Source organism: Brienomyrus brachyistius, chromosome 11 (genome assembly GCF_023856365.1).
Source record: "Brienomyrus brachyistius isolate T26 chromosome 11, BBRACH_0.4, whole genome shotgun sequence".
NCBI classification, from domain to species: domain Eukaryota; kingdom Metazoa; phylum Chordata; class Actinopteri; order Osteoglossiformes; family Mormyridae; genus Brienomyrus; species Brienomyrus brachyistius.
Genome location: NC_064543.1, coordinates 23,772,734 through 23,797,953, shown reverse-complemented (window position 1 = coordinate 23,797,953; position 25,220 = coordinate 23,772,734). Strand labels below are relative to the sequence as shown.

At 39.0% G+C, this 25,220-nt stretch overlaps 1 protein-coding gene and 1 long non-coding RNA gene across 2 annotated transcripts in view; one reads left to right on the top strand and one right to left on the bottom strand.

Annotated features, from left to right (window-relative positions):
- The window catches only part of LOC125704273 (uncharacterized), a 49,011-nt gene extending 44,183 nt beyond the window's left edge, over nt 1-4,828 (top strand). Inside the window, exon 4 of the long non-coding RNA XR_007381068.1 lies at nt 3,758-4,828. This is a non-coding gene — a long non-coding RNA (uncharacterized LOC125704273). The remainder of the gene's footprint in view (nt 1-3,757) is intronic.
- Nucleotides 1-25,220, bottom strand: part of LOC125704245 (protein kinase C-binding protein NELL1-like) — a 221,712-nt gene that overhangs the window by 19,435 nt on the left and 177,057 nt on the right. The window contains exon 15 of the mRNA XM_048969665.1: nt 14,775-14,870. Coding sequence (XP_048825622.1) covers nt 14,775-14,870 — 96 coding nt within the window. The remainder of the gene's footprint in view (nt 1-14,774; nt 14,871-25,220) is intronic.

The window sequence follows — 25,220 nt, the reverse complement described above, 5'->3', positions numbered from 1 at the left end:
GACATAATAACAATAATACTAATAATAATAATAATAAGTCAACGCTGCAACATCAAACTACAATGTAGACTATGAAATAAAATGGGCCCATTGTTTTAACACCTGTATGCAATTTGAGTACATAACAGAGTTGTGCACCATCACCACTGAATTTAGGATGACCTTGAAATTCAAATGCAGTTCATAAAAAGTGGTTGAAAACAAAGTGCAGAATTACAATTAGAATTTGAATTTAGATAAAAATTAAAATGGAACTGATTTCGCAAAAAAATCATATGCATAGTGTAGGTGCAGCTGTAACAAAGCAGCTTAATATTTTACATAGCATGGTAAAATAAGTAGTATACACTGAATCCCCAGCCTGTGTACCATGGTGAAAGGGCACTTCATACAGTCATACAAATAACCCTGTCACAGCCCTATCCATCTGACAACCCACAGACACTCACAAGAAAAGCTGCTGCAGACTTCTCACAAATGCTAAAACATATAAACAGTTAAATATGCAAGAACAATAAATATTTTCCCACGGAAAAGGGCTTAGAGAGCCAACATTTTGTTAAACTAAAACAATCACATAATTTTTATCTCACAATCATGCAAATATAAAGTACACTTCACTCACCAGTACATACATCTCTTGAAAAAACTGAGACCACTCCATATTTTAAAAAAAATCTGCATTGATAAATCCTGGTTCAGTCGTGGTTCTGCTGGCAGAAGGCTACACTGATTGCTTCCTGGCTCAGAAATTCTAAGACTGCAGTACACAAGAACGACGTGAAATAGGAGACACTGGGAATGACAAAAAACTAGCCAGGTAGAGGGCATAAGCAACTTTCTAATGCCAGAGATGATCGTCAATTTATCCAACCGTGCCACATCGATCAGGGGATGACATCAAGTGACCTTCAAAAGAATGGGAAACATCAAATGGTGTGAAGTGTACTGCTAGGACAATTGATAACAGGCTTCAGAAGCAGGACAGAAGACCCATAAGGCAAGGCAGAAGCCCTTCATCAATGAGAGACAGAGAAGAGAAGAGACAGAGAAGAGCCAGGTTTACAAAAAAATGCATATTTTACACAGAAGCTTACCCATCAATAGAGAAATGAGTTAAACTAAAAATTTTGCTGTGGTCTCCATAGCTGTATACTGTGCCCTCCACAATTATTGGCACCCCTTGTAAAGATTTGTAAAGATTCTTAGAAAAAAATCTACCTTTTGGTGAAGTAGCTTCATCTCACACTGAAAAATGAGAAAAATCCAACCATTCATTAAAATAAATGTATCTTACAGTGTGTGGCTAATTAAATTAAAAATCCAATTGATGAATTTAATGGGGCACACTTCATAAATTATGAACAACCCTAGTAGGCTACATAAGTTGACCAATCAAACTTGCTATGCGCTCCATCACATCGAACTGGGAGGGTGAATCACCCCTCATGACCAGCAATGGCAGTGAATTGTGCCACTCAGCCAAAGATGGTGTTTCAGACAGCGCCATACAAGATGCAAAGTTTCTGCTCTGAATGCTGTTTTGCGGATGGACATAAACCCCTCGAACCATCTCAGTGATGAAAAAGAGAAATATAGACTGACCTGGGGTGAAATAATGAGCCTCCCTGGTCTGGTGAAGGATAAATTGAAAAGAGGATCACACCAGAATTTTGCCCATTGTGCAGCTTTTGACAGCTCTCGACTTCTACACCACCAGTGGATTCTTGCAGTCCTACAGATGCACGTGGCCTCAGCAAGGCTGCTGAGTCCAAATCTGTGCATGCATTGATGACATTTCTATTGCAATGTGCAAGTTCCAGCAGGAGGGGATCCCTTATATAACATTAAAATTGGTTTTTATGGCATTGCAGGCATCTTCGGTGCAGTGGTTAGAACCTTCAACCCTTTTCATATTTGCAGCCTCTTGAATCCTGTCTGTACCTCTTGAAATGGGTTCTTGGAATTAGGCCTAAATGTCCAGGTGATATACAACCATCTAGGATTTTTTACAGACATTGTGGCCAGGTGGTCTGGGAGATTGCTGTAGAGCAGGGCTGCCCAGCTCCAGTCCTGGGGGGCCAGAGCCCCACACATTTTTGGGTTTCCCCTCATTTAACACACCTTATTCAACTCCTTGTGCTAATTACCACACAGCTCTCTAGCTGAATCATTTATGGTGGAACAGGGAAAGAACTAAGCTACACAGGGCTCTGGCCCGCCAGGACTGGAGTTGGGCAGCCCTGCTGCAGAGGCTGCTGGGATTGCTGCACTATGCGGGAGTGACGTAGACGCTGTGTGCACTTGTGTTGTTTTGAAGCTTCTTCAGCGAAGTGTTACTTCCCATTACTATTGATGCTCGCAAATGTTCTTCTTTACAAGGATCACATTTTGAACCAATTTATGCATTTAACAAATAGGTTGATTTATTGTCTTAATTTTGGTTGCCTTGGTGTGTTTTTCGATTTGTAAATTACTTTCCATTTCTATTTACATATGTCTCGTACGACAATCATACAACATATTTCACCATTGAAATACATGGGTTTGATGTTCCCACCATTGACAGTCTGCGCTTCATTTATGTGGAGACTGTAGAGGAACCAACAAAGTTCGCTAATTCTGGAAGGATGAAGGCTTTTGGGCAACACAAATCTCACTTGTTCTTTACCCATGTCATTCGTTATCTTCTTCATTATTTACCAAGACCAATCGTTATCAGGAAACTTATAATTGTCCGGCGTTTTCCCCCTCTATCTGATCCAAGTCACCACCAGTTGACGGTTCAGCTGCTGCTCTCTTCACTCGAGTCTCCAACACAAGCAGTCACAGATCCGACAATAAGATTACAAAATCGATCATTGAGCTCTGGCCTAGGGTGCTCTGGTGCCAGGTGCACTTAAGAATACCTATATATATTTGAACATGGTGTTTGTTATGGACAAACTGTGGTTAGCGCAGAAGCCCAGTAATAGAGCACCACTCAGGTAATGATCAGGCAGGCTGTTCCTACGAATCACATCCCTCCAGGTTTCACTTTTCACAGCAGGGGGAGGCATGGTGCAAGTATAGAGAACGCAACAATCCACTAGCAGCAATGACACAACACAAGGGGTTTACTGGCAAGATAACAGAGCAAAACAGCCACAGCATAATACCTACACAACCACATACGAAGATTCATCATAGGGCTGGACACAGAAAGCAACCTAAATACACCAAACTGTATACTGTATTCTGTTTTTCTAATACCTACTCGTCTCACACACACCAGTTTGTACAATTTCTAGTACCGGATGGATCACCTGGGGAAGTAAAAGTCAATAAATGTGTTTTTACCTGAATGTATGAGAGACTCCTTGATGGATAATTCACACTTGGTCTCACACACAGCATTGTATGTTTGGAAATGATTTAAAATGAAATAAACCAAGTAACAGTGATTCATTGCCTTTCTTCTCCATTTAATTCTCTGTGAGATGTGCAATGAAGTCTCATTGCTTACAACCAGGAAAGAATACGATTAGAGCCTTAATTTTAACACACGATAGAAATATATTGATATAAATGGTATTGTCATTCTATATCTCATTTTGAAAATATGATGATTTACTATATTCATTTGATATACCATTCAGCCCAAATGATCTGCCTCGTTTCATTGTCCCCAGAAACGTCCATTGTGTTGTGGATGTATTTGCAAAATGTTTTTGTTTTGTATATGTTTTCAGAATTTATGTGTTTTCTGATTTTGCAGCATGTTGCCACTTATCGCCCTTCAATGAGTTCTTCAGTGAGTTCCTCCATCATGTCATATCAATCATGATTGGGAAGGTGGGTCTCATCAAAGATAACCGGAACTGAGAACTTAGTACCATTTCCATAATTTGGACTATTTTGATTACGATCTGTCCCACGCCTCATTAACACCACTCACCACACCTGATCCCATGCAAATGTCCCCCTTTTTTCTGTGTTGCCTGTCACATTTATGTTTCCATCAAACTGTCTCAGAAATAACTATTCTTATTCACATATCCTACCATTCTGTGTTGCAGTCACAGTCATTCTGTTCCTTAGACATGATTATTTGCATTCAGATGTACTGTTTATTTCTGTTACATATGCTGTTACTCGGTTTCAAATATTATATCTCACGCATATGTTAGGCCTTTGTTGCACATACACTATTAACTTCATTTACATATACTATTATCCTCTGCTATACAGACTATCATGTAAGCCTATACTGTGTGTATAAGTAGCTATAGTTTTCTGTGCAACAGAGAAGAGTGCTGTATGTATAAGAGTGTGACAGTATATAAAAGGGAGTATGATTGTGCTTATAAGAGGGTATGGTAGTCTTTGTGTAAGAGTATAGTGGTGTATATGTGCGATTATGATGTTGTGTATGAGACCAAGTATGAATTATCTCTCAAGGGGCCTCTCACATGAATGCTTGACTCTTTGTTGTGAAAGTATACTTATTTATTGCAAATGGAAATTATGTGTCAAGTTGCACAGTGTTCCTGGGAAGTTTGCAAAAAGATCTGCAGAATACATTTAAATAGCAGATGTATCTGTTCCTAAGAACATGGCTGCGGGCTCAATTTTTGCTCTCTGCTGCCCTCTGTCTTGCAGTTCCAATATTTCTGCCCTTTGTAGTGCAGTTCCAGTTTTGTAATGATTTGTGGTCTGTCAAGGGGAACGTTTTCAAATGTAGATTTTCATCATGATGAAATTATGTTTTTTCTGAAGTGGTAATATGGCCCATCAAATATGAAATTGAGTAAATACGGTAATAACTGATATCCTGATCACAAGGATAAGCCTCTATTATTATTATTTTTTCTGTCACTAAGTGCTGTTGCTTCAATTTTGGTGCGATTTGTGTCAGTATTTGAAAAGGTCTAGATCTTCAGCCATACACTGCACCTGCAAAGTCAGATTTTTGGCCTGCACCCCTGTTATCACGCCAGGTCACATCACCAACATACCAAAACACGGAGTGCCACAACAGCAGGGTCCTGGGCCTGGCCTGCACCCCTGTTATCACGCCAGGTCACATCACCAACATACCAAAACACGGAGTGCAACAACAGCTTGGTCCTAGGCCTGGCCTGCACCCCCGTTATCATGCCAGGTCACATCACCAACATACCAAAACACGGAGTGCCACAACAGCAGGGTCCTCGGCCTGGCCTGCACCCCTGTTATCACGCCAGGTCACATCACCAACATAATAATTTTTGTGTTATTCTGACAATATCAAGTGTCTGAACTGACCTTCTCTTTGCCATCACAATGAAGTACTGCTTCAGTTTTGGGTAGATCTGTCTCAAAATTTGCTTACTTAGAGGTTGTCTCCCCTTAAATGTACCTCCAAAATTTCTGATATCCTTGACTGCTTCAATATTGCACAAAAGGTCATACATTTGACCTTGTCTTTAGAACTGGGGTGAAGATAACTAGTGTAATAGGCACTGCAACCACAAACTGTTGGCATTTGCCATTAATTGCACTATACAATATGCTAGCATGAAGCTAATCTAATTCAGGACTTACATCATTCTTAGCCTACTAGCTAACTCAGTAAACAAGATACCTGAGTGTGTTAGAACTGAGCAATACAATTACTACATTAGTTCAATTATTGATGAGGTTGCTCCTATTAAAGAGGGTGTTGTGAAGTTTGTTAATTCTTCTCGGTTTACCAATGGACTTTGTACTCTTAAAGCAAAAGGTCACAAACTTTAACCTTAACCTTACAAATAACAATAGTCAAGCACATCCATCATCTCACATACACAATCTTGGGATCCTGTTGATGAGCAACTACAACCAAAATTTCTCTTTCCCACCTCTGAATTATTGCTAGACTCAAGTAATTTCTGTTACTACCTGATTCTGAATGACCGTTCAATGCCTTCATACTGTAACATATCGGCTGGAGAACTTCAGTGCCTTTTTTCTATTGTCCAAATCCAAAAACAAACAAAATAGTTCAAAGTAGTGCTGTCTGCATACCTACACACACTCCTCTTCATTCACAAATCTATCATGTACTCTCTGAACTTCACTGACTCCATGTCATGCCATACTGGTTTTAAAATACATTTACATGCAAAGCTGTTCGTGGGTAGGTTTGGGCATCGTTTTTCTAAAACAATATTTTTAAAACAAGTCACATGTCAAAAGCAGTACCTAAACGTTACATAAAAAAACTTAATAAAGCACCAAATGAAGGGCAAGGCAATTAAAGAACTGCCTATTTTATTTCCAAGGCAAATTTTAACTTCAAATTAATCAATAGGCCTATACTAACACCTTAAATATATGAATAAATGCAAAACACTACAAATTTACATGACATACCAGTGTCATATATGGAGGGATTATTTAGACTTTTTTAAATAAATAATGTGTGCATTATTAAATAAAAATATTGTGAGATGTGGCAATAAATATATGATAATGATATTAAATGTGAGAATAAATCTGTTAAAACTGTTAATGTATTCCTCTTCGTATTTTCTTATCTATTTATTTGTGATATTTCTTTGTTTGTTTATTTATTTATTTATTCATTCATTCATTCATTTCAATGATGTGGAACATGACAAGAAATAAGCCTTGAAATGCAATTGGTCACTTTCACCCATCAAAGTTTTGAGGGAGGGCACTAGTGAATACTGGTTTTTGACTGCCGGATCATTTTCGTTCGATTGCTCCTGTCTAGTCCAAAATTGCCACACTGGATTTAACCAACATTTGCAGATTCAGTTATCCGTGATTTACCGTAATCAAAAATAAAAATTGTAAAATGTGCGACAGCGTGTTTTCATTGTTCATTCGTCCTTTGAATAAATAGATATGTAAATGATACAAGCAATACATAATTAAAAACATGAAGAAAAATAATTTTCTTAACAGATTTATTTATGCTCACATTTCATATCACATTTCATATTTTCATTTATTTATTGCCACATTTCTCATATATTATTAATGCACATATTCATTTATTTAATAAAGTCGGAGTAATCTCTCCATAGTTGGAATCCTTCTGAGTGAAATACAGCTACACTTTAGAGCTGCGGTGGGCCATCTTATCCGCAAAGGGCCAGTGTGCATGTCGGTTTTTGGAATAACCTTTAGGTCAGCTGTTCAAAGCCTGTGTGAGGCCTCTTCAACCAATCAGTCTTCTAAGTAGTAATCTAATTAGGGGGTTACAGCAAAATCCCACACACACACAACAGCCCTTTCTGGATAAGATTGCCCACCCCTGCTTTAGACCGTTCATATTTATGGATTTCAACTGAGTTTATGATGGTTACTAGTTAACGGTAAGCATCTGCTGACATCAAAGCAAGTGAATTGTTAACTACAGTAGTGATGGCATGTGAGGTGCAGTGATGCTTCTGTTGCCAGAGAAACAGAGGGAAAATATTTTAATCGATAGCTCAGGCATTTAAGTGACACCAAAACACTGAAATATGTGTTGCAATATAGTCAAGTACATACTGATTATACAAGAACTGGTGAAATATTGGCACTGGGGTTTGGTAATGAATTTAACGAATTTATGGTACAGCCCCTTCCTATCTTTGTGACCTCATATATCCATACACCCTACCCTCTTCATTCAGTTAACTCCATACTGCATCAACAACCATGCAGTAAACTATATGGATGCCGAAACCTTTGCACCTGTCACTGTTGTTTTGGCTTCAATATCTATTTTACTTAAGTATCACGTACAGCACAAAATTAAATAGATACTCCAGTCAAAAGATAATTTGCTATCATTTTAACATAGTTTTTAAAGGTGCCCTAGAATAAATTAAAATAAAAATCTGACTTTGTCTTGGCATTATTGAATAACGAGACTTCGGTACATGGAACTGACATTCCGTGAATCTTTAACATTGCTGTTCCCTCTTTCAAAGTCCCACATATGTAAAAGAAGGGAGTAAAATGGGCTGATTCAAAAATCCTAGCTATTACATAACAACTTGTTAAAAAATTTATGAGCTGCAATTCATTTATTAAATGTGAATTAACAAGGCAAAGTACCGATCAAAATTTTTGTACATTTTGTAATTTACAAAGTTACTGCTTATCTAAATTTGCAATTATCCTAACATGAATAGAAGAGACGCATTTTAATCGTATTTGCTTAGTGAAAACCATCCCACATTAAAAAATAAAAGGCTGTAGCTCCTCAGGCAGTGTAAGCACAATCCAATCATGTGCTCTTGATTATAGGAATGAGATTGGCCATTTTCACGTGTTTTCTTGCCCAATAACAACTGTCAGGTTACCGTTCCGTTATCTTATGAATAGCATTATTTTCAAATGGATGGATGATCAGCGCTGCTTCCAGACTCAGAGAGTGCTGTTCTTTTAAACCTCTCACAAAGCTTAAAAACATGTATTCAGTTTCTACCTATATACAGTATATATGAAAAGTCTGGTTCTTGGGGTGTCTTTATGTTTCTAGAACAAAAACTCATTTTTTTTATGTTTTGGCGAGATTTCTGTTTCATCCCACATGCAGCATTGCCATGCCATGTCTAAGTTACAGCCTGAGCACATGAAATTTGACGTCTGATGGCATCTTAAGCATTAAATGGGGCAAATTCCCTGTTTTGGGTTTACACATGACAGCTTAACAGTGCAGAAAGATACTCCCTGTCTTTGCTACATTGCTACTGAGTGGCTGTCATTTTTGTTGAATTTTATTGAAGATCCAAGTCAAGTGATTGGCTGCAAGCATTGTGATAGGAAGAGCTCAAAAAGTTGCTGACGGAGATCAAAATTGTCCATATAGAAATTTGTTGCCCAAAAAGTGCCCGTGCAACGTTTCTCTGCAACACTGCCTCCCAACGTTGGTCAAAAAGTTACCCTGTGTATAATGACCTTTAAAGATGACTCCTAAATTCTCTCTGTGAATACTAGTGAGTGTCAACTAAGATTTCAAATACGTATGATAGTAAAAAAGTTCAGCTACGTCAAATGTGTGCTGTGACCCATCTTGCCTACAAGCTACACTGTAAAATGTAAATGACACATCAAGGCTTTGTTACATGTACTACAACACAAGCATTTAATGTAAACATATGATATAAAAGACAAGCACATTTTGAAAAGAAAAGGTTAACATGGCGGGTTTGTAGGCTGTTCCAGTCTGTTCTGGTAATAATGTTCCTTTGCTCTATTTGCTCTTTGCTTCATTTTAATTAATTTTAGCATTTAAAATCTATAATTCATGAGAATGACAGGTCTTATTTTTAATAAATAATGTCTGCAAACAGGATTCTAAGTTATGCTTTCTGTTTAGAATTATGCAACAAAAATACAAGAATAACCCTGTTACTAATTCATCCATACAACCATTTTCTGTACCCACTGGTCCTATACAGGTTGCCAGGGATCCGGAGCCTATCCCAGAAGCTATGGGTGCAAAGCAGGGAACAACTTAGGGTGGGTTCCCAGTCCATCACTGCATTCCTAAACCATGTGCCTAAAAGCTGTGCAGACCCTTTTTGAGGGATGTGTGCAGACTAGGGATGTGCATCTCCATCACTGAGGTGAAGTGATACACATCTCGATGCGTTGCCAAAGATTCAGTACATTAAAGACACATATGAAGCAACTTCTATTGTGATACAATGCAATTCACTCCTATTGCGATGCAGTGCGATTCAACATGATATGATGCATCGCTGGACATGCCTGCAACTTACATGAGATTTGGCCAAGAAACTTGCAGAGAATTGGCTACAAAAAATTGGTCAAAAATTATTGGTGACACTGGTGCCACTTTACAATAAGGCTGCCCATATGGAGAGTTTATGAATAGTTTATAATCTGCTTATTAATTAGGTTGTAACACTTTGTAAATTAATAATAGACCATTTTAAACAAGTTATAGCACAGTTTTCTTTTTATTAATGAGCTACTACCATTTACAAGTGGCAAAAGGGAACCTTATTGTAAAGTCGTACTGGTGAAATTTCTAAATAATTAAGGCACAGAGCATTTACTAATAATGGTATATTATGGTTACCCTGGCCGTGTGCTGATTCCTGCTCGATAACACCATTGGACAGGGCAGGCTTGGCCTGGGACTTCCATTGTGGCACTACGTTGTGTTTTGGAATGTTGGCGATGTGATCTGGCGTGGTGAGGGGGGTGTAGGCCTGGCCCAGGACCCTGCTGTTGTGACACTCTGTGTTTTGGTATGTTGGTGATGTGACCTGGCCTGGTGAGGGGGGTGCAGGCCAGGCCCAGGACCCAGCTGTTGTTGCACTCCGTGTTTTGGTATGTTGGTGATGTGACCTGGCCTGGTGAGGGGGGTGCAGGCCAGGCCCAGGACCCTGCTGTTGTGGCACTCCGTGTTTTGGTATGTTGGTGATGTGACCTGGCGTGATAACAGGGGTGCAGGCCAGGCCGAGGACCCTGCTGTTGTGGCACTCCGTGTTTTGGTATGTTGGTGATGTGACCTGGCATGATAACGGGGGTGCAGGCCAGGCCTAGGACCAAGCTGTTGTTGCACTCCGTGTTTTGGTATGTTGGTGATGTGACCTGGCCTGGTGAGGGGGGTGCAGGCCAGGCCCAGGACCCAGCTGTTGTGGCACTCCGTGTTTTGGTATGTTGGTGATGTGACTTGGCGTGATAACAGGGGTGCAGGCCAGGCCCAGGACCCTGCTGTTGTGGCACTCCGTGTTTTGGTATGTTGGTGATGTGACCTGGCATGATAACGGGGGTGCAGGCCAGGCCCAGGACCCTGCTGTTGTGGCACTCCGTGTTTTGGTATGTTGGTGATGTGACCTGGCATGATAACGGGGGTGCAGGCCAGGCCTAGGACCCTGCTGTTGTGGCACTCCGTGTTTTGGTATGTTGGTGATGTGACCTGGCATGATAACGGGGGTGCAGGCCAGGCCCAGGACCCTGCTGTTGTGGCACTCCGTGTTTTGGTATGTTGGTGATGTGACCTGGCATGATAATGGGGGTGCAGGCCAGGCCCAGGACCCTGCTGTTGTGGCACTCCGTGTTTTGGTATGTTGGTGATGTGACCTGGCATGATAACAGGGGTGCAGGCCAGGCCCAGGACCCTGCTGTTGTGGCACTCCGTGTTTGTATGGTGAATACAGTCTGGAGGTGAATATGACTTAAACAACAAAATAAAACTAAAGACTTGTTTGTAAGCCTAAATCTTAAAAATAGGTGTTACTTAAAAAAACAGCAAAGCAAACAAAAAATACTTTGCACTGTATTACAGATTCTTTCTCACCTTCCCATAAACATAAGAATGAGTTGGCTTTTGCAAGCAACAGTTTACAACAGTCACAAAGTAAACTTTTCAATGCACATAAGATGGGCAAATACAACAAAATTATATATTTTTTTAACCAGTTAGTGGATTAAAAGTTGAATGAGCCTGGAGCCAAGTCTTACCTTCACAAAGCACGAAAAAAACAAAATAGGTCTTGTATCATGGGCACAACATATTACAAACGCAAGCAGGTACGCAATAACAGACAAGCTCTTCTGCGGTCTGGAAACATAATGAGCCCCAAAAACATTAATAACACCAGATGTTCTCTAAATAAATAATACGCAATTAATAAAGCAATATGATTTAACTCACTATTCTACATCAACAGATTGGATTTTACCAATGCAAAGATGTTAGAAACAATGCATCCTGAGTTAATCTCAAATTGTACACACTTAATCTCAGATTGTACACACTTTTTTAATTGGGCCAATTGCATCAATGAACATTTAAGTCGGTGCACCTACTGTATGCAAATTGGAGAATCTATGCAAACAGGTTGTCATCTGAAAAAGGAGGTGCAAGAAGGAAGTGCAAAGCATTCCTGCAGAAAGCAGGTGAGAAATGTCGTGGGTTGTGAGGACTGAACAAATAGGGAACAAATAAAAACACAGTCCCACATAGCAGTATGTTTGTCAGAACGCACTGCACAGCATTCTTGGTCCAATAAATGTATTAAACCCTTCTTATTTAATTTTATGCTATGAGGATGAGTAACTTCATGGCATCGTGTGAAACTAGATGCCAAATGTCAGAACGATAGCAATGTATCCCCCTGACCTTATTTTAAAAAATATTAAAGTATGCCAGATCTGGGTCTGTAGCTGTGGGGGAGGGGTGTTCTCACATGATAAGTTACAGATTAGCCAAGCAGTTGGGGGAGGGGGGGTTACATGCGATAAATTTCATTGACTGCCAACCAGACTGCTGCCAGTAAAATTTACTGTTGGGGTGGCAGTGAAAGAAAAATCGCTTTGAGAGCCACTGACCTATGAAATGCTTGACCAGGTGCTTGACACCCATACAGCGTGTGTCTGCCATGTTTGAAAAATACTTTTTGAGTTATCATGTTCACAAGGTCAAATGACTTCTGTAGTCATCCTTCCCTTTGCTGCCACTAAGCAGCATTGCTTTGCAAAATTGAATCAATACCAGATCTTCATGCATACAATATATAAACAAAGTTTCCATCAAATAATTTTTCAGTTATTATGTTAATGAGAAAGTTTCCTAAGCAGCAGCAGGGGACTGATACCATATGCATTTCCTGTTCAATGAATGCAACTGAAATGCTGAAAATGCATAATGCCTGCAAGGAGTATATGATAAAATAAAATCACTAATTCTGTCATATTAATTAGTAGTTCAATTATCCTGTTGTGTTTCCAATTAAATTAAAATTTCAGACTAAGTAAAGACTCATGTCTGTTATCGACATTTAATGTTCATATCTGTGTAATAATAAACAGAAGCCATTTGCTATTTTGGTTCTGTTACATTGACAGATAGAAAAGATTCACAAAAATTCTGCACCAAAGCTATGAGAACTTGCTTGCACATATTTTTTGATCTTCTAAGATTTTCAGTGTCTCAATTTGCAACATGGACTGTTTCTGTGAGTCACAAAGTTATACTGCGCCACTAATAAACAAACATGGAAATGTTACCAGGATTCTGATGCAAGTTTTTTTTAAACAACTTACTTAACAGCTGTAGTCTTTTCAAACAAAGTCTGATGAAGCATTCAGTTAAAATGGCCCAACTTCAATGTAATCAGGCATAGAGAAAGGGAGCCAGATGACCATTTACTACTGTTTGTTAGGACTCCCTACCATCTCAGTATAATTTACTGGAAAGAAAGAAAAAAAATCATGCAATTCAAAGTAAGTACCCAGTTCATTTAAATGTTTTGTACAGTAGTCAGGAAAAATCCAAGGAAGTACATAAGCATGGGAATTGAAGTGGAAATCCCTTCTCAGTGTTTGACTGTGAAACTTAGAACTGTGCACACGGAAACCATGAGATTTTAGTCAAATGAAGTTTCCATGACAACTGGGTCTTTTTTCCAAAAGCAGCATTAGCTGCTAATTTTCAAAGCCAAGCCACACTCCTTAAGGTGTGACAAAGTGCTGAAAGATATTATTTACGTTTGCCATTGCACTTTGGGCAGTGGGGAGATGCTGTTACTGCCTGGTCTTGAAGCCAGGCAGTTTTAAGGATAAAATTTAAAGGGGTAAGAGGATTCCTCCAGACACAGCTGCAAAGAAAAGGTAATTAACTTTCATTTAATTTTAATTTTTCTTTTAATGTAAATGAATAAACTGTGGACTTTACCCTTCATTCTCAAAACAAACCCGATAAAGGAGAAAAATTAACATTCAAAATCCTTCAAGTCTGGAGAATTATTTTACTGGAAGAAGCATTATTGCTTATGCGTTTCACAGTAATGGTAGAATAAAGACCCATCACATTCACAATCATTTCTATTTTGTCATCTCTCCCCAGGTTCCATTCCTTCCCTCTGCTGATTTATGTAATCTTTAAGAAGTAAAAGATGCATAAGAAGATCCTGCAATCTGTCATGAATTTATTTCCAGAGTTCCAGTAGTCAATAAAATGTAAACAAGCATGAATGTAGCAATCACCTTGACTTTTGGCAGAATACAGGATATTTTCTCTAAAATGACACCCTGCACTATATTTGGCTGTCTACACATTACGGTTCAAGAAATCTATCTGGATATACAGCTAGATGAAACCATCAGTAGTAAGAATGTATACTAGTCAAAAAATGTACCAAGCTACTACATTTCTAATTTATAACACCAGGGATTGCTCACATAGAGCTTTAGTGTTGAACTGAAACAACTCAGATCAACTTAACAATTCCTTCTTTTTAACAGCACATAAATACCTCCTGATGGCTATTCCATTAGAGGCACATGGGTGGAACTTTATCATTACTGTACTGTGACAGTCATCGGTTTCCATGACAGCAATGAGACGGAGTCCAGTTAACCTCTGCCTGGGCCACTATGACCAACAGCAGGATCGTATATTCATTAGCACTAAATCAGAATAACCTTCTCTGGCACACTTTAGTAGAAGACTGTGGTAGGAGATAAGCAGTTGTGTCATTTCATTCAGGAGAATGAATATATCTCAGATGATATCTCATTTGCTAAAACAAAATAAAGACCCAATTCTCCTTCTTTTCATGTATCATAAATAGGTTAAAATAAGGTTAAAATAATCTAATTTAAAGGAAGAGTTCAGGAAGAAATGAGAGAAACTCGTGTAGGTGCTATGTCACCTTAGACCTTGTAGCACTTGGACAGATGAGGCATTGCTTAGTGTACATATACTGATAAAGAGCCATGAAGCCTTGCAGATTATACAGTAGTACAGGCAGATGGACAGACACCCTCACCTTTCTCGCAGTGTCGCCCAGTAAACCCAGGAGGACAGAGGCAGGTGTTAGGTGACACACAGGTCCCCCCGCTGCGGCAGCCTTCCTTACAGAACGCTGTGGGCGGAAGAGAGGAAACATAAGCAACAATAACATTTATTTACTCAATAATCTTCTGAAAAGATTGGAAAAGAATAAATGAAAAACAGAAACTCTGCTGTCATATAAGCAGCATCTGTCACACTGACATTGGCAAGTTTTGTAAATCTTTTCTCTTTATCCTCTATTGCTTTGATTCTCTTGCATTGGTCACTTTGTTGCATATGCATTAATTCTTAAATTGTCATAGGCAGAATTTCAAGCAAACAGGAAAACCCCAGATTCCTGTTACACATCCAGTTTCAGATTACATCTATCACAGAATATGTCAGATCAGAGTGGTGCAATAATGAAAGTCTTCAGGCACTTGAAGGTTGTGAGTGACATAATTTTATAAATAATATTCAGTGGGCCCTTGAAAATCACCAAACAAACGAATGAACCAGTGTATAAACTGTAAGCTGTAATACCAAAATTCATCCATCCATCCATCCATCCATTTTCCAAACTGCTTATCCTACTGGGTCACGGGGGGTCCGGAGCCTATCCTGGAAGCAATGGGCACGAGGCAGGGAACAACCCAGGATGGGGGGCCAGCCCATCGCAGGGCACACTCACACCCCATTCACTCACACATGCACACCCACGGGCAATTTAGCAAGTCCAATTAGCTTCAGCATATTTTTGGACTATGGGGGGAAATCGGAGTACCCGGAGGAAACCCCACGACGACATGGGGAGAACATGCAAACTCCACACACATGTAACCCAGGCGGATATTCGAACCCGGGTCCCAGAGGTGTGAGGCAACAGAACTAACCACTGCACCACCATGCCACCCCTCACCCTAACCACTGCACCACCATGCCGCCTCATACAAAAATCCATTATTAAGTAACTTCTGAGATCCTGTATAAAGCGCTAATCAGGAGCCTGACCAGTTCTGCACTGATAACACGAGGACTCTGAAAGTAATTACAGCTATATCACTTCAATTTACCTATTTTTATGATTATCATTTTAAGTCCATCACTGCAAACTAAGGCTTGTTGCATTAATGATACTAGTTAAGTCTAGCATTCCACCTGTAGTTTGGTTTTCCATCCATCCATCCATCCATCCATCCATCCATCCATCCATCCATCCATCCATTTTCTAAACATTTCCAACAAAAAAACAGCATATAAAGATAAGTCAGGGGCTTTTGTGCAGACTGCAAATTGCCTGAGTCATCCTGTGGTAGACGATGCAGAGGTGTGTGGGAAACATCACACAAGGGATGGGGCCAAGGGATTAATCTAAAAAATGTACTATGACGCCTGGCAGTTAAGCTTAGAGTTCGCCTGCCTCTTCCATTAAGATTTAACTCCATTCATTTGACTGCTGTCTAGCAGTCAGCAGCAAGGCTTATTATGATATATATTCGTGACTATCTCATGAGGTAGTTTCATACTCGACATGAGATTTACAGACTTGGTGCTACATCTTTACATATTTGTATAGCTATGCAAAATTATACATAAAATACATATATATATATTTATTAAAAATATAATTAGTATGCATTTAATTACTGGCATTGTTTTTCTTTTTCATAGTCAAGATTAAAGGTAATTGACAGTACTATCAAAACTGTCCAAATCAGACCCTGCCAGAGTGCATCTCCACCTGCGTCAATGCATTATTTTTAATTTCACAAAATTCATTAAAAGATTCAAAGTGAACTGTTTAATAAAAGGTCAGTTTTGTAATAAAAATCATGTTTTTTCATTAGCTTGAAAATTAGTACATTAGTAGCTCCGACCGCACATTATTTTCTTGATGGACGAGATATTCTTACGTGATTTCTGTTGTATGTTTTTGTATTTTGACTTATTTCGCTTACTGTATTGCTGCTTCGGGTAAAAACTTGTGTAAGAAGCAATCCGTGACATAAAATAGTGAAAACAATTTTAATGCATCTTCGAAGGGACATTATGAATGAATAAGCAAGAATATTATTTATAGCCTTCTTGATGCATTTTTAAATTTAATTTACCTGTTATGTTCAAGCACAATTTAATCACATGATACAATACCCACATCAAATAAAAATAACTTTTTGATCACGTTTTAGTTTATTTTATTGCTTTAAAGAGGTAAAGCAACATAATGACAAATGAACATATTGAATCTTTAAGATTAAATTAATAAACTAATGCACAGAACCACCCCCATCTTCCGAATGTCATTTTATAAGCACAGCACTCAATACGTTAAAAAGCTGTACACTCTTGACTGTTCAACGTGCGCCTGAGCATAAACAAGTTAGCTACTAATAAACAATTACATTACTTATGCTCTACATATAAAAGCAGTCTGTCAAACTCTCATGTAAGGGTTAATGCACGACAAGTTGTGCATCACATGATTTTAAGCACATGCCTGCAGGGGCGAAGAGCCGCCCAGCGCAAAGTAGAAGATGGTTGGCTCTGCAGAGTGCATAACTTTTTGTAGCGCTGAGCATACTGTGCTGGATGAATTGTGAATTGCCTTGTAAATTGTTTGTCGCGTGTTCCAGAGAATGCAGGGCAGGCCTACACCTCACCGCCTATTATTTCTCATTTATTTGCTTGTTCCCCATGTATGCCACGCCCCCTTTGCTAGCGATCATTGTCCGTTCCCCATTTTTTGTAAAGGTGTAGCTTTTGTTGTAAATTCCACGCTCGCTGTATTTACATGCATGTTTACTGTCTTTTGCGTGCTGCTTTGTGTCAGGGTACTCTCCCGCCGTTGTGTTGTTAAAAGGTGAGACCCCCTCCATATTTCCCCTGGTTTGTGTTTCCGTGAGCAGGATTTATTCATGATTGTTTATTGTGCTGCATCCCTTAAAGGATGGGGAACCACAGAGCTTTCACTGCACCAAGTTTTACTGTCCACCCCATTTTCTTCTTGCCACTCCAATGCCACAGTATTATGCATGGTTTGGAGTGCATTAACCTGCTTATACCACAGTTACCACACATTTTACCAGCACATTGGTATTTGAATGCATAATTTTCACATTTATAAACCAAAAATGCATTTATTAGTAAAACTACTCTTAATACTTCACTTTTCCATGTGTACTTTCCGGTGGACAGTGGACTCCTTGGAATCCTTTGTTTATTCTACACATGTCACAGAAGCTTGTGATCGGTGAATGTATACAGCAGTGATATTCCACCAGACCAGTAGAGGGCAGATGTTTTGTGATAAACAGAAATACAAGCAGTTTAGCAAAACAGTTAAACTTTTTAAAAACAGTTTTAAAATTTAGCAGCGTGAATGTAATATGGCACACCCTGGCATTTTGAAATCCGTATGAAAAAATTAGCTGGTACACCCCCAAATTTACCGATAAGATTTCAAAATGAAATGCCGCAATAGTGTTGCTTTTGAAAGTACTGCATACAGTCTGGACAGTATGAAAAAATAGATATGCAGGAACTATCACACCTCCTACAACAGTTCTACTTTTTCTACTCCTTCTTGGTTAACTTTTCCTCTGTGAAATTGCTGCCACCAATTAATCCTTCCACATGCACAGTCAATGCAGTGATGTGTATGATCTCTGCAGCACATTAATTTCTGGGCTACATGAACATCATCTGGTGCAAACCCCGATTATGAAATTTACTTCGCTGTCACTGTCCCCAGAGCAGAAGTGCATAGAGAACAGTGAAGTATGTATTGGCCTTTAGGCTTAGGCGGTATGTTCTTTCAGTGAAACTGCATCTTGGGGACCCCTATCCTGCATGGTGTAAAGATTATAAAATAATGGTATAGCAGAATATCATAAACTTTAGTGCAATATCTGAACAGTATAAAAAAATCGGCATTGCCCAATTGCTCTTGTTCTAAAAATTTTAGAACGACCACCTTTAATTAGAAAACAGTCCATTACTAAGACAATAAGCCAGTCGTTATGTACAAAAATGTAAACCAAATGCATGGCTGAAGAGGACAAGAAATATAAATATTCAGACATGGACAAATTTGTTGGTACCCTTTAACAAAAAAATAAATAAATAAATAAAATCACTCTCTGAAACTGACACCAAATTTTAATGGCATCCCTTATTATTCATTCCATATTTAACACAAATCACTTTGCTTTTGATTATTGATTCAGTTGAATATTTTATATAATTAAACAAATGAAAACCGCACAGAAAAAAAGATGGTACCCTTAATTTAATAGTTTGTTGCACCACCTTTTGCAGCAATCACTGCCAACAAGCGATCTCAGTACTTCACAGTGAGACGTCTGCATTTGCAAACAGGTAGTTTGCCCACTCCTCCTAAGCAAACTACTCAAACTGTCTCTGGTTTGATGGGTGGCATCTAAACACTGCAATTTTCAGATCTTTCCATAGTGCTGATGTGGTTGGCCAAAAAGCCCCAGTTTTGTCTCATCCCAGAAACTTTGGGGCTTCTCAACATGCATTTTGGTGAATTCCACTCTGGCTTATTCATGTTTTTCTGTCAGTAGTGGGCCCCTCCTGGGTCTTCTTCCATGGAGCCCATTACTATTTAAAATGCGATGGATGGTGCGATCAGTATGTGATGTACCTTAACCTTGGAGCTCAGCTTGAATGGTTTTGGATGGTTTCCTTCTTTTTCGTTCCATCCTTCTGATCAACTTGGGGTTACATTTCCTTCATGCCCTGGAAGGTTGGCTACTGTCCCACGAACCTTATACGTTTTAATAATATTGGAAACTGTGGTCATGGGAACATGAAGCTGCTTGGAGATGCTCTTATAGTCTTTACCTTTAACACTGTTTTCTATAATCGTCTTTCTGAGCTCTTCAGACAGCTCCCTCCTTTGCTTTCTCTGGTCCATGTTCAGCGTGGTGCACACAATGATACCAAACAACACAGTAGCATGTTCTTTCCCTTTAAAGAAGTTGAATGATGAAAAGCTTGAAGGTACCTGTGATACTAACTAAGGTTAAACACTTACTTTGAAGCATGACTATAATGTAAGGATAAATATTCTCTTTAGATTTAGACTAATCTGTCCATACTATGATTATTTTACTTTGTGAAATAAACAACAAATCATTTCTTTTCACAATTTTATTGGTTTACTCTATCACATACTAAAGGCATGTAGGAATACAGTATATTAGGCATTTGCTTTTAACTGAAAAACTTTTCAGGTTAATTTAAGCATTGTTTCAATGAGCTGTAAAGGTACCAGCGACTTTGCCCATGTCTGTATATTAAACCACTGTTTAATTCATTTAGCATTATGTGCCTCCCTGTATTCATTTGGCGTTATGGCTAAAACCTGACTTTACTTTTCACCGATGATTAAAAGTGGACTTCCCTGCTATCTTGTACAGGCAGGGTACCCACGATTGTAAAGTATGACAGGACTACAAGTGCATTAAGATTTATTTATACTTGACGCTCACATCGCATACGCATCATGGCCCCCACGCGCATTCTATGCGTCATAGGTGCAGCTGCACACAGACTGAAGACGACGTGTACCCATAATACAAATTAATGTCCACCACAGTTTGCAGCGCTACATAATACAAATTCACAATGTCCACCACAATTTGCATTTGCAAGAGTCCCTGACTCATGGAATTTGAAATAAATTTGTGCAGTTTGGTGATATACTGGTTGTTGTGATTTAAGCTTAGATTGTCTTCACATTTTCATTGTAGCTTGAAATCTGACCATTAAATTGGCCATTAGTGTCTTTATTTCCCCAAAACCGTTTTCTAGCCCCACTTGTTGCTTCAGTATTACAGTTTATTTTCAAATGCAACAGGTCATCTTATTTAGCTGCTGCCAGGAATATTTAACAGGCAGCAGAGGGACACAATAATGCTTTTCCATTGAGTTTTGGCTTTGAAATATAATTCAGGTATATAACCTAATACTCATTAATATAACAGAAACACTTTATTTCTCTTGCCAGCCAATCTGGAAACAAGGGTCTCCAATGGTGATGTTCGCCTCGGCCACCACCTCACCTAGAACTGGTACTACAGGGAGAAATTCATTTCTGTGCACATAAAAAAGTGCATGCAAATGAATTAGGAAAATTATACTGTATAACAGCCCTAATGATCCATGCAACTAAACCTTGAGGGACTGACTGATACGCAAGTATGCATTCACCTTTAAAAGTGATATGTGCAGCAATCGATTGTCTTAACCATGTGAATGTGTACATATTTTATGTGCGTTTGCGCCAATATGACAAGAAATTACCGTGCATTATATATACAATCCTGGAAGGCTGGGGTACAGTGTGTGAAGTGGCCTGTTACAGGGAACCCCTCCCTGACTGACATTACCATTTTGAATCAAACTCATCCTTGTACTACTCCTTTATGCAATGTGTTATTTATACAGTAGGGAGCAAATGCCTCTCTGAAATTCATATATTTCCATTCAGCTGATCTCACTTGACATTACACATTTGACATGTAAGTGGAAAAAAGTTATGCAGAAAAAACAATAGCTTTCCAATTTATCTTCATGTTTAATTGTATACCATTTTAGCATTCAGTAAAAATCTGCGAAAATGGGACAAAGTTACCACACTGATGGTAAATGGATTGCACTGATATAGCGCTTTTCTACTCTTACGAGTACTCAAAGCGCTTTACAGCTTTATGCCTTACATTCACCCATTCATACACTTACTCAAGGACACTTTGATGGGGACAGGAGGAAAAAGGGCTCAAACCTGCAACCCACCAGTTGCTGAACGATAACACTACCTCTTGCGCCACCATCGTCTGATGCATGCTACGCTCCACAGGGGCTGCATTCAGATGTTGCAGGAATTTAACAGTTTATAAGAAAGAAAAACCATAGGAAAAATAACGGCAGTTCAAAATAATAATAAAAAAACGTTAAACAGAAGTTTAGCACTTGCTGAAAAATTCTGTCCAAGGTAAACAATACTTAAAATATTATGTAGGGTTATGCAGATAATGGCTGAATGAACCAGTTTATGGATATTGCCCATGATCATACATGCTGCTTTGGCAGATCCAAAATACGTACTCAATGTAGTAATAGCTGAAAATAGCCTGGCTAGTCAGTAACCTCTAGCATCCGGAGGATATTTGTGGCAGTGGGACGAAGGTGAGCGAGGCTGAGCTATCGGGTGACAGCTGTGTGAATGAGGAGCTCTCTCATTAAAGTGTCTCTGCTCCCAGAAGCCCCCGTTCAGCCTGCAACTAGGTCGACTGGTCAAATTCAGGTGTCATATCACTTCACCACCGAAAACAACAACCGCACCAAATATAACCGAGCCGCCTTTCAATCAGGAAAGTAATTCAGTGTCCAGTTAGACTGGCTTCTTCTCTGAGCAGAAAACAGAGCGATAACCATGTGTGACTTGATCAAGGTCGGCATAAATCATACTAAATTGCAATTCTTGTCAACATACTCCACACCAGAGGTATCAGACCTCATATAAAGTTTTCCTCTACGTCGGTTGCATACAAAAGTTCATTTAAGGAGAAATATTTTAAGGATGATTATTTTAGTCAAGTGTCTCTCTGCAGGGTGCTGTGGGAGCTTTAAGTTAAAACAAATACTGTAGATTACAACTTACCAGTTACCAAGTTCATGTATTCCTATTGAAATGCAGTTGGACATGCTTGTTCTTGCATACTAATAAAAAAACAATTGAGAACATTTCTTTATGGGGGCAAAATGCAGAAAATTCAGCACCTTACAATATCCATCCATCCATTTTCCAAACCGCTTATCCTACTGGGTTGCAGGGCACCTTACTATATACAGTAAACCACAAAACATAAAATATAGCATAATATTTGTTAGACTTCTCCATGTCAAAAAGTTGGCAATATTCTAATCATATTTTACCTTTTACAGTTTTTAATAAAAAACAAAAGATCTTTATAAGACCTTGTACAACATTCAAAAGATCAACTGTGCCACAACTGTAAATTTCCAAATGTTATGAACATTCAAGCCCTTGGAATAAAAGCAGGGTATCATTATTCCACAACAACTGGTTCTGTAGACACTAAATATATCAGTGGTCTTTGCTATTAATCTCCAAGAGTTTAATTTATGTTTTACATCATGTTCTGCTTATTAAATAAGGATATTACAGATTTACCAAGCCGACTCATGCAGGAGATATGACACAATGGACACATAAAAATGATTCCAACCCTTATGAGCAACTCAAATTCACCGAACTGGGTCTTCCAGGTACACCATCAGCATTGATATGAGATATTTTTTTCTGCTGATATCTGTGCAGTTGCTATGACTTAATTTTATAAGAACTGAAAATGTCTGTGTCCTTTCTAGGAAGCTTACATTCCTGTTGTCATTGGCATGATATGCCGTGTTAAATACTGAGTATATGTACAGAAGTAAAGCATGATATCATTTGGAGCAAATACCTTCAGAATTCTGGGTTGAATAGGAAAGAAAACATTCACTCCATTAAAATTTTAAAAAGTATTAAGTTCTTTAGTTGTCTTAACTTTTCCAAAATGTATCAAAGGCCACAGGATCAATCGCTCCATAAGTCAAAGTCAAAATAACACTGATTGACAAAAGTGCTGTACAGGATCACCAAAAGGAAAGGAGGAAAAAAAATAGAAAAAATAGTATAAGAGAAGATAAAAGTCTGCATTCAACCAAGTCGCCACTCCCCTTTGAGGAATGTCATTCATTTGTACTGCTTCAAGTTGACTTTTCTATCCTTTGACTTTGTTAAAGAAATGGAGAACACTGAGAATTATGCCCTGCCTGTAAAGCACAGATGGCATGCTTTGTAGAATGTTAATTTCAGGTGGTGCATATAGCACCTCATACATTATGAGCAACAGCAGTTACAAGTTATATGCTAAATATACATTTAGAATTATTTGTTCTCCAGCCATGATATTTAATTTTACCCCACTGCATTAACTTCGGAAAAAATGTGTATATTTAAATCAAACTGTGAACTTCAGTGAATACTTCTGAGTTGCCAGGACAGCATGGATAGAAGGTGGTAGAAAACTGTAGGAATTTCTGACCTTTTAACCACAAGACCACTTCCAATCGGTACGATATGATGAAAGTAGTTTGGTCCTGTAGACTTTCTAGAGAATTAAAGGATTCGTTTTCCAGCATTTTGTGATTATTACTGAACCATAAACATGCCCTAGAGTATGCTTGTTATGTTTTTATAGCTAATCTAGCATTTTTTTTGTCATGCTTTCCGCAGTGTGGTTCACAGTCATAAGTTCTGTTTCCCAGAGAGTAGTTTTGCATTATTTAGACTTGATTACTTTTCCATAAACCCAGGGATTTGTGGGAAACCAGTGATTACATTAAGGCCAAGGGAAGAATTAATGCTGTTTTAAAACATATGTAAAAATAAAGGAATGTTGAAGTGGTAAGCTGACGAAAGACAATTTCCAGTTAGTCTTCCTGTTTACCCTCTACGCATCAGACATCCGGTACAACAGCAGTTCTTGCCATCTGCAGAAGTTCTCAGGTAATCTCGCCATTCTAGGATACATCAGCAATGGAGATGAGTCAGAGTACAGAAGACTAGTAAAGAACTTTGTCTTGTGGTGCAGGGAGAACAAAGGGAGCTAGTGGTGGGCTTCCAGTATAACAGGGAGCCCTTGAGACCAGTCACCATCCAAAGGGAGGAAGTAGAGGTGGTGAAGTGGTACCTGGGGGGGTCACGTGAACAGCAGACTGGACTGGGAAGACAAAACAGCAGCGCTGTACAGGAAAGGCCAGAACAGACTCTCCTTTCTGAGGATGCTCAGGTCTTTTGATGTGTGTAGCACAAAGGGAGGCAGAGGAAGAGAAGAGGATGTTGGCAAAATGAGAATATTATGAACAATTCTGCCCATCTGCTTCAGGGGGCACTATACTGGGAGCCATTTAGCCACCATGCAGTGCTAAAAAACACTACTGGGGATCGTTCCTGCCTGCTGCCGTCCGAAAGCACAGCACCTAATGACATGCCACTGCCTATCCACAGTCATAACAGATTAGGAAGCTTTCCATCTTGTGCAGTCAAAGTCTGGTGCTATCTCTTTGGTAATTGCATAAATGACATTCGTAATTTATTATTCTTATCTTTATATATTTATTTCTGTATAACAATATTCTGTGTTTTGGGGTGGCATGGTGGTGCAGTGGTTAGCACTGTTGCCTCACACCTCTGGGACCTGGGTTCGAGTCTCCGCCTGGGTCACATGTGTGCGAAGTTTGCATGTTCTCCCCATGTCGTCGTGGGGTTTCCTCCGGGTACTCTGGTTTCCCCCCGCAGTCCAAAAACATGCTGAGGCTAATTGGACTTGCTAAATTGCCCGTA